Source organism: Clarias gariepinus, chromosome 23, assembly GCF_024256425.1.
Source record: "Clarias gariepinus isolate MV-2021 ecotype Netherlands chromosome 23, CGAR_prim_01v2, whole genome shotgun sequence".
Taxonomy (NCBI): domain Eukaryota; kingdom Metazoa; phylum Chordata; class Actinopteri; order Siluriformes; family Clariidae; genus Clarias; species Clarias gariepinus.
Window position 1 is genome coordinate 15163051 of NC_071122.1, and position 10032 is coordinate 15173082.

The 10032-nt window shown below is 39.1% G+C and overlaps 1 protein-coding gene across 5 annotated transcripts in view; it reads right to left on the reverse strand.

Moving 5' to 3' along the window:
- The window catches only part of fbln2 (fibulin 2), a 74786-nt gene extending 65576 nt beyond the window's left edge, over positions 1-9210 (reverse strand). For 3 of the 5 annotated variants that reach the window (XM_053483945.1, XM_053483944.1, XM_053483940.1), the window contains exons 1-2: positions 9082-9210; positions 5506-7420 (exon numbers count right to left, since the gene is read on the reverse strand). In XM_053483945.1, the coding sequence (XP_053339920.1) occupies positions 5506-7309 (1804 nt within the window). In that variant the 5' untranslated portion in view covers positions 7310-7420; positions 9082-9210. Of the gene's footprint in view, positions 1-5505; positions 7421-8935; positions 8965-9081 lie in introns of those variants that run through there. The other 2 variants (XM_053483943.1, XM_053483941.1) reach the window with 2 other exon arrangements.
- Between the last annotated feature and the right edge of the window lie 822 nt (positions 9211-10032).

Consider the following 10032-nt stretch of genomic DNA (forward strand, 5'->3'; position numbering starts at 1 on the left):
ATAGTCTCAGAAGAGGCCTAGTTAATCGGTGACAATCCAGAGCCCGGCCCAGGGAGCAGAAAGACAGGCTAAACCAACCGTCTGCTAGCTGCATAGAGTCGTCACTCAGGGTTACCTATATTGGGACTGTGTCTGTTCCCCGAGCTAATCACAAATTTAGAAAGACTCAGAAAGTCTGTTTTAGTAACTTAATTAACATAAAGACCACAAACTCGAATCATACTGAATGCGCAGCCGGCACCTCTGATCTGAAGCTAGGACTGTTAAATATAAGATCTCTCGCATCTAAACTGAAACCTGAATTAAACAGGACGAGTATGTAGCTTTAAATGAAGCTAGTCCTCCTGGATACAGCTACATACACCAGCCTCGGTTAACTGGTAGAGGAGGAGGCGCCGCAATTATTTACAATGATATTATACAACATCTGACTATTATAAAAAAACATGGACACAAATTAAACTCATTTGAAGTTCTCTATACTACAAGTGTAGCTACAAATATGAAGTCAGCTCAGTCGATCCCGATAATCGTCATTTACAGACCTCAAGGGCCGTATTCTGAAATTCTTTGTGAATTTGCAGATTTTCTTTCAAACCTTGTCGTTTCTGTAGAAAAGCGTTAATTGCTGAAGATTTAAATATTTATTTTGAGAATTCAGAAGACCCTCTGCGTAGAGCATTCATGTCCATCCTGGACTCAGTAGGAGTAAATCAGTGTGTAATAGGACCCACTCATAAAGAAATTTATTCACAACTCCACTGTCTGAAGTTATATCAGATCACTATCTTGTCTCAATTAAAGTGTGTTATAGTGATAATGTATGCGCAGCACCATGCTACCGCACTAAACGTACATTCACATCAACTACCACACAGAGTTTTATCAGCAATCTCCCAGAGTTAACAACTTTGATTGGATTACCGTCTGATCCCACAGAACTCGATCTGACTGAATATTTAGAGTCAACGTTCCATTATACCTTAGATAATGTAGCTCCAGTTAAAAGAAAAATTATTAGAGATAAGAAATTTGCTCCCTGGTATAACGATCACACACGTACTTTAAAACAGACACCTCGAAAATTAGAACGTAAATGACGTCAAACTAAATTGTTAGTATTTCAAATAGCATGGAAGGAGATCATCCTGAACTATAGAAAAGCTCTTAGTGTAGCTAGATCAATGTATCTCTCCACTCTTTTAGAAAATAACAAAAATAATCCTAGATTTTTATTCAATACCGTAGCCAAATTAACTAGAAATAAGACCACTTCAGAAATCTCCACGATAACATAGTACAATAGTAAGAACTTTATGAACTTTTTTAATAATAAAATTGTAAATATCAGGCATAAAATTGAGGCTTAGAAACCGGACAATGCGATTGATGCAGATATTAAACTAACTATGTCAAATCGGTACCTAGAAATTTACTCCCCTCAAAGAGAATGAACTAATTTCACTCATCTCTTCTGCAAATTCATTAACCTGTATATTAGATCCTGTACCGACACATTTTCTTAAACAGATAACAGCAATAACAGAACCCCTGTTGAGAATAATTCATTCCTCACTTAGCATTAGTTATGTTCCAAAATCTTTTAAATTAGCAGTTATTAAACCGATTATTAAGAAACCTGACCTCGACCCCTGTCAGCTCTCCAATTACAGGCTAATATCAAACCTTTCGTTCATCTCTAAGATTCTCAAAAAGGTAGTAGCGGAGCAGCTATGCTTATATCTACATAGAAATAGCATACATGAACTGTATCAGTCAGGATTCAGGCCTTATCACAGCACAGAGACAGCACTCATTAAAGTGGCAAATGACCTCCTATTGGCCACTGATCAGGGTTGTGTAACTATGCTTGTATTACTCGACCTCAGTGCAGCGTTTGACACCATTGATCATGGGATTCTTCTACACAGATTAGAAAATGTAGTAGGAATTAAGGGTATATCCCTCTCCTGGCTCAGATCCTATTTGACCGATCGTTATCAGTATGTAGACTTAAATGGTGATTGTTCTGCATGCTCTCTAGTGAAGTTTGGTATTCCACAAGGTTCAGTTTTAGGCCCACTGCTTTTTTTTTCCTATACATGCTTCCTCTTAGCAACATAATCTGTAAACATGGTATTAGTTTTCATTGTTATGCTGATGACACACAGTTATATGTCTCAGCAAAACCAGATGAGAAAAACCAGCTTACTAAAGTTGAGCAATGTGTGCAGGACATAAGAGATTGAATGCTAATTAACTTCCTTTTGCCTAATCATGATAAGACAGAAGTTCTTGTCATAGGACCGCTAGAAGTAAGATTTTAGATCACACTAACTTTAGATGGCCTTTCTGTTTCATCGAGTGCAACAGTAAAAGACCTCGGTGTGATTATAGATTCCAGCCTTTCATTTAAAGCACATATAGATAATATTACCAGAATAGCATTCTTTCATCTCAGAAATATTACCAAGATAAGGAAAATACTGTCGCTAAACGATGCAGAACTACTTCGATCAAAGGATGCAGGCTGCTTGTCAGTACCGCGTATTATGGAAACTACAGCTGGGGGCAGAGCTTTTTCTTACAAAGCCCCAAAGTTATGGAATAGTCTTCCAAATAGTGTTCGGGACTCAGACACAGTCTTAGTGTTTAAGTCCAGGCTAAAAACCTATTTATTTAATCAAGCGTTTTTAGAAATAGATTTGTCTTGGGTAAAGAAGCAGATCTGGGGGACTCATGGACGTAGAGTATTATGGTGAACTGGTATGTTTAGATGCTGTCTTCCTCACTCTCATTGATCACTCAGGTTTGCTGACGGTGAGGTGATTGTTTGCTTTACATCTCAGGGAGCCCTCGTGTTTGTGTTTCCTTCTGGCTCTCCCTTTTAGTTATGCTGTTATAGTTAGTCCTGCCGAAGTCTCTGCTTGCACTCTGCACTAAATATCCATTCACATTATACATTATTTGACTGCAACCATACCTAACTGTTATCTCTCCTTTTCTGCTCTCCCCTCTCCTGTTCTCTCTCCCCCTCTCTCTTCCCTATTTCCCTCTCTCTCTTTTCCCTCTCTCTGTCAAGCTACACATGTCGTTCCTGAGCTGCCAGTTATCCAGACTCCCTCTGCCCTCCGGACCTGTCTGACCCATCCTTGTGCCCCGCTTCTGGTTGGAGATATCATCGCATAGATGCCCCGTGTGTCTCTTTGAAATGCGTCTGGTGTCTGGGGATGGTTTCACTTTACCATAAAGACAGTTCTGGCCTCAACTGGTGTTGACAGCTGCTTCTTTGAGGACTTGACTTGGCTGAGGTTGCTCAATAGTTCAATATTGCAATTGTCTTCAATAACTACCTGTTCTCCATATTTACATCAATTAACATCAACTGTTATAGCTGAACCGCCTGCCACCTAACACACTGTATAAATGCAGATCAATTCCTGCTTTCTGTTTCACCCAAATAAGGATGGGTTCCCTGTTGAGTCTGGTTCCTCTCAAGGTTTCTTTCTTTTACCATCTCAGGGAGTTTTTCCTTACCACTGTCACCCGCGGCTTGCTCACCAGGGACGATTAATGCACACTTACATTCCATACAGACTTAAATAATTCTTTTGACTGTGTAAAGCTGCTTTGCGACAATGACAATTGTTAAAAGCGCTATTATATATAGCAATATAGAATATTGATTTCACAGCTCCCTTGACATTTAAAAAAAATCTGGGCTTGGTTTGTCCCAAAACTTAAGCTTGGTAGTAAGTACTAAATGAGATATAATTGCGTTCCAACATAGTATAAGCTCACGCATGTTTGGCAGCCTGGGAAAACCTTTTACACAATCAACTTTTGACATTTTCAAATTAAACTACATGCCTAAACTGAAATATGTAGCTCTTTGAAGTAGGTTTTTCTTTGCAGATGTTTCAACCATGACAAAAGGAAATTATTTAAAAATATACAGTTACCCCCAAAAATGGAAAAAGGGAGGCGTAACATTTGCATTTAATGATTTCATTCTGACCATGCAGGACTACCAGACATTTTGACATCCAGGATGTGATTTCAAACTCAATAAATAAGGCTTATGCTAGTTTCTCCATGACACAGCAATCTAACAACTTGAAAACCTGACATTCGCTGAGGAAGGAAAACACCCTTAGTTAGAAAGGTTTTAGACATCTTTAGACAAACAGATTGCTGGCAGGGGTGGCTCAAAGTTAAAGTTTCTGGATTACTGATTAAAAGGTTGGGGGTTCAAGCCATAGCACTACCAAGCTGCCACTTGGGACCTTGAGCAAGCCTCTTAACCAGGAGCATTGTGTCATGACTGACCTGTGCTCTGACCCAGGGTCAAAAAGCTAGAATATGCAAAGACTAAGAAATTTATTGTGCTGTATTGGATAGGGGACAAAATACAGGTTTCTTTAGCAAAGCAGTTTATAAAGAATGAAATACCTTAAAAATCCCTTTAAATTCTATACACATTTCCAACCAGTGGTACACACACAATGATGCGTTATCCGCATAAAAAACAGTTCTCCTTTTTCCCTTGCCATCTCATATAGGAAGAAAAACTACCGATTTAAATCTCCAAGTGTTCCTATTCTGAGAGAGTGACTCATGTTGAGCTGTTTCCAACTAGCACTTAACAAGATAACTAATTCCTCGGCTTATCTAGCTAGACATGAGCAGCATGAAGAAACCACTCAACAAGGACTTCTGTCTTCTTCTCTAACATAAGAAAATATATATACATAAATTTTAACGAACAAGGTATGCACTGCTGATCTTTAATGAATGCGTATAAGTTCCACATGCATTAAGAAAGAGATAATGTTTGTCTAATTGCTTTAAGAGGTCTTTGCACAATTAGCTGACCTTTTCATCCTGCTGAGATGGATGGCTGCACAGGGTAAATGCTTAAATAATGAGATGGTTGTGTCAGTGTCAGTGAAATGGCAAATATAAAACCAGAACACTGATTGAATTATTCGACTTACCGACTAGCTCCATACTAGTAAAAGCCTGAAATTCACTAAATAATGGATTATATAAGTGAGTGCTTATACACTGTGATAGCAGGATATTGGATATTATACGGTAAGGCTAAATTCTAATATCTATCACTAGCAATTAAACTATAACGTGACATTATCGTTATGCACTGGGAAAACCTTAAGCGTACTCTACATTTGAGAACATACTGTAGATGATAAAATGACCTTTATATCCTTGTTGCCATTTTAAACACTAATTATGCTCTCTTGAATGTCCCAGCATATATTTGTCCTATATAATGCAGAATAGACAGAAAACAGAACTAGATCCAAATCCTAGATCAGCAGAGATCATGTAGCAATCCCCCCTTATCTACCCACTTTGGAAAGCAGATTTCTGAACATTTGTCTTTGGTGTTTGAAAAAACACTGTTTGGCTGGATAGAAAGGCAAAATGAATTTACTCAGTCCATGTTGGTGTGATCTAAGAATTAACATTGTGCGTACTCACCCTCTGTGACTTCTGTAATGGAACCGAGTATGTTGTCTTTCTCTTCCTTTCCCTCAGTCAGTTCTTCTTCCCTCTCTGCAACTTCAAACAGACTCTCCGAATGTTTATTTACAAGCTGTCCGTCTTCACTGTTCACCCTTAAAAGTGACTGGGTGGTTGGGCTGAATATCACAGGAGGATTTGTATACATTTCTGGTTGTACCATTGGTTTGGTTTCATTCTCTACTAAAGGTCTGTATGTTACTGCGGAAGATGTATGCTCACTGCTTGAGGTGCTTTGTGAACCAGTAAAAGTGTATATTTCATGTTTCTCAACAATTTCATCCATCTCATGATTTTTATCGACCTCTGTGACATTGTTTAATGAGACGTCTTGGTCTTTTATGGTCACCTCTTCCTTTTGGGTGCTGTATAATTCTGTAGTTTCTGGTGTGCTAGAGTAAAATTGATCTGGTGAAAAACTGCCTCCAGTAGTCTGCCAAGCTGTTGTCATCTGTGTCTTCTCTGTAGTTTGAGGCACAGGTGGAACTTCAGTTACTGGAGAGTCAGTGACTATTTCACTGTATGTGCTGTCTTCGTATGAATTAAACTCATTACTATTGGTGGTTTCTTTCGTTTCTTCCGACAGCATCGTCGGGGTGGCTGTGTCACTATGTTCAGGAATCTCGGTGTTGCTATTGTCTTCATTTTGACCCAAACTCTCATTTACAGTAATGTCTCTAAAAATAGAGAACTGTTCTTCATGGGTGATATCTCTATGGATGGGGATTTTCTCTTTGTCGGCACCAGCTTTATGAATGTTAATTCGTGGCTCTCTAATATTGTGTTCAGAATCTTCTAAAGGGTCTTTTATAGAGTTCACTTTATGACGACTATGTTTTGTCCTATCTGCCCTCTCTTTATGGAAGGGAAACCATGGTCTTTCTGTTGTTGCTTCATGAACACCAATTCTATCTTTAAGCTCTTGTTTGGTTTCTCTGGCTTGGTGGGGGGGATTGCTTTCCAGATCAGAAACTGAAATAACATAGGATTCCATTAAAGAAGTTAGGTCAGGCTGAGATTGCGTCGAGGAGTCTGGAGTATGGTAGTCGTAGTCCTCCTCCTCCTCCTCTTCTTCTTCATCCATATCAATCGGAGTAGGTTTAAATGGAGACATACTGTCAATGTATGACTGTGGAAAAGGTTTGGAGAAAGGACTTCTTGAGGCTTGATGGTTGAACAGATTTTTTATTTTATTTTGACGTTTCCATGGTGTGTTTTCCTCTGTTGTACTTGCAAGTATGGGTTTATGTACTTGCCTTAGATCACATTCTGGGATCGGAGAACACATTAACTTCCCACCATTATTAGGGCAGTGGCAGACTTGGCAGACTTCTTCCATGCGGAATGAATGGCCAGCCTCATACTTTTGCCCTTCATACACGCAGCCTATCCGCTCACACTGAATACACCCATCCATTGGCTCAGACATTTCGATGCAGTTAGAGGGAAGCTCAGGACATGGAATAAAATGGCAACTGATCCGACCACCACCCTGTGGGCAAGAGCACTCTGTGCTTCCAAAATCCACCAAGTAAGATTCTCCCTCTGGCACTCGGCCAGATCTGAAACCAGCATTAAGACAGTCGTAGTACTGGTAGCCTTCACATGTGCACCCAGTTTGTAGACAAGTAGCACAACAGGCTCCATTTTCCAAAACTTCCTCAATGCAGTTATTAAGCAGGGGGCACTCCACCCCAGTGCAGTCTTTCTGGCAGAGACTTTCGTTCGCACAGAGCAAAAGCAGCACCAACAACAGCCTCATTATGACAAAGAAGGCTGCCAGTTATTCAAATATAAGTTTATGCCAGTTTAAATATAGCAGACAAGCTGAGTACTGGTTTCCCAAGCGTTAACTGTCAGCATCCAGTGAAACCTAGAAGAAAGTGCAGGAGATGGAGGGTGAGGAAGTGAAAGCATGTTAGGGAGTGTGCAGCAGATTTCCTTTGGAACTTTTTCAATTAGAATGAAGTCACTGCTACATAATCAAGCTCAGTCTTCCAAGTTCTTTAAACAAATGGTTCTGTAGTCATTGGGCTTCATGCATAAGATTAAGTTAAAAGCTGTTTCATACCAATCAGGTACAATGCTATTTGTATCATTATAATTATAATATATTTTAAATTTGTACCGGTAGTTAGTTTGGTATTAATTCTAAAGATAAAGGCAATTTTCTATCGAGCACATTGTATAACATTTTTTAAACAGTAGCATTTGTTCATTAAGCACAAAAATATTTTAATTGTGAAAAAGTCTGTTGTGAAAATATTGATGTGTAGACTGTCATTTTAATAGCAATATTTAAAACCTTATTTTTTAAAAAGGAAGTTAAGATTAACACCCAACAAATGCATTAATTTCAGAAAAAGTACTATTAAGCAAAACTTTAATCTCTAACGAAATATACAGTGTAAATTAATTTAGGTTCTCAATTTAGTGTTTTTTACCTTCCTTTAAAAAACAATCTGTGTAGTTTTTTTTTCCCTGCATGGGCCTTATGTGGGTCACTTGTGTGGCATGGGAAATTTGTTAATGAGGTGTTAACTAGTTTGAAGGAATAATACCACTATAAACATTATATACTAGAACAAATAATAAAACAGTGCCTTTTTCTGGAAAATTGTCAAGGATGGCAAGTGAAGCTTTGGACCACCATTGCAAATGCAAAAAAAAAAAAAAAGCAGCTTTTGCCAGTGTTTGATTAAGTTGCTTTTGCATGGAGCAGCTTTGCCCTGAGACTCATCTGGGGAACAGATTTTGTTTTTTCTGGAGACTTTTCAAGCCCAAAGGATCCGACCTTTCAGATTTCTGTCCAGATGAAGAAAAACAGTGTTAGTGTTCCTAAAGCAATGCATTTAGAAATAAGAGTCTGGACTACCGAAAAGTTTACACAAAGATATTAGGCATGAAAGAACAAGCTTTTTTTTTTTTTTTTTTTTTGTAACTTTGGCAGAATGATGTATGTCTATACACACTAACTAGTGCATGTCTGGGGAAATGATGTTTGAATCATTCATACTGTATCTTGCACGAAAATGATGTTACGTTAAACATCAACAACATGAGCAACATGACCAGTATTGAGAAGAAAAAAAAAAGATAAACACTAAAGCGATTTAAGTCTTGCCCAGCCTACATAGACATATATTTTCCTCAGGATAATGGCTTTTACTCAGCATGCACTTTTAACCATGTCACAAGTGCTGCAATGTTTGCAGTAATGTGTGCAATAGAAATCTGCGCTTTTTTCTCTCTCTTACTGCAGTTGTGAGTTGTGTATGGGGAGGTGTGTGAGTTAGGTGTGGCATAATGTGTGTTTAATGTGATTTTTAAAATAATTATGTTTTAAGCATCAATCTAAGTTCAATACGACGAACCCCTGGTTACTCACAAACTCATACAGTAAAAGGGAGAAACTTCCATCGCATCGATAACCCCAGGTGTCGAAAGGTACGCTGATGCATTCATTTATCCCGTATCCAGATGTGTTAAAGCAGGCAAACAGAGCACAGGCAACAGACTAAAGTTTTCACCTACCGAGTAAGAGGGAGCTCGCGCGCGCTGCCAGTCTCGTGCCAAAGTTCCGAATAGCGTGTTCATGTGTGTGTGTCTGCGTGTGTGTGTGCAGAGCTCCAGCTTCCACACAGCTGCAAACCACCACCACCCCGCTAACTAACACATTATGTAGGGGAGGGACACGAGCTAAAGGCCATTCCCTATACCATAGCGTCTTAGTCAAAGGGGGGAAAACTTTATTTTTTGGGGGGGCAGCCGGTTTTATCACTTGCTAACGTGCTAACATCTTTTCCCTTAACACATTTTCAGTGAACGCTCATTATAACTACCATGTAAAAGTTTGAACACGTCAACTCCTTCACAGCTTTTTCTTTATTTCTTTTTTACTCCTGTACCAATACTAAAGAAAACTTTGAAATAACATATGAAATTACAATACTGTGGAAAATTCTTGAGACATCCCTCATTTCTTCATACTGTATTTTGCTTCCAAAGAGCCAGACTTTCTTATATTTGCAGAAGTTCCTTGGCTTTTATTTTTGCCTCTTATTTTCAGTCCAGGGCGCCATGGTGGCTTTGTGGTTAGCACTGTCGCCCTAGACCTTCAGGGTCCAGGTTCCATTCCTGCCTTGATGCTGTCCGCATAAAGTTTGCATGTTCTCCCTGTGCTTGGTGGTTTCCTCCTGGTGTTCCGGTTCCGGTTCCCTTCCACAGCCCAAAGACATGAAGGTTACTTAACCCAGTTATATTGTAAATAGTGTGAGAATGAGCATGTATGTGTGTGCCCTGTGTACCATGTCTCATGGTCTAAGTCTTCTCGGATAGGCTCCAGGCCCTCTGCGATAAAGCAGTATAGACGATAAGTGTGTGATTGTTTTAGTCCAGTCACTGTACCTGAAGAATGTTTTTATTTGTTAAGCCAGACAGTGATCTTTCAATCATTTAAATATATGACAACTAACTTAAACTCAC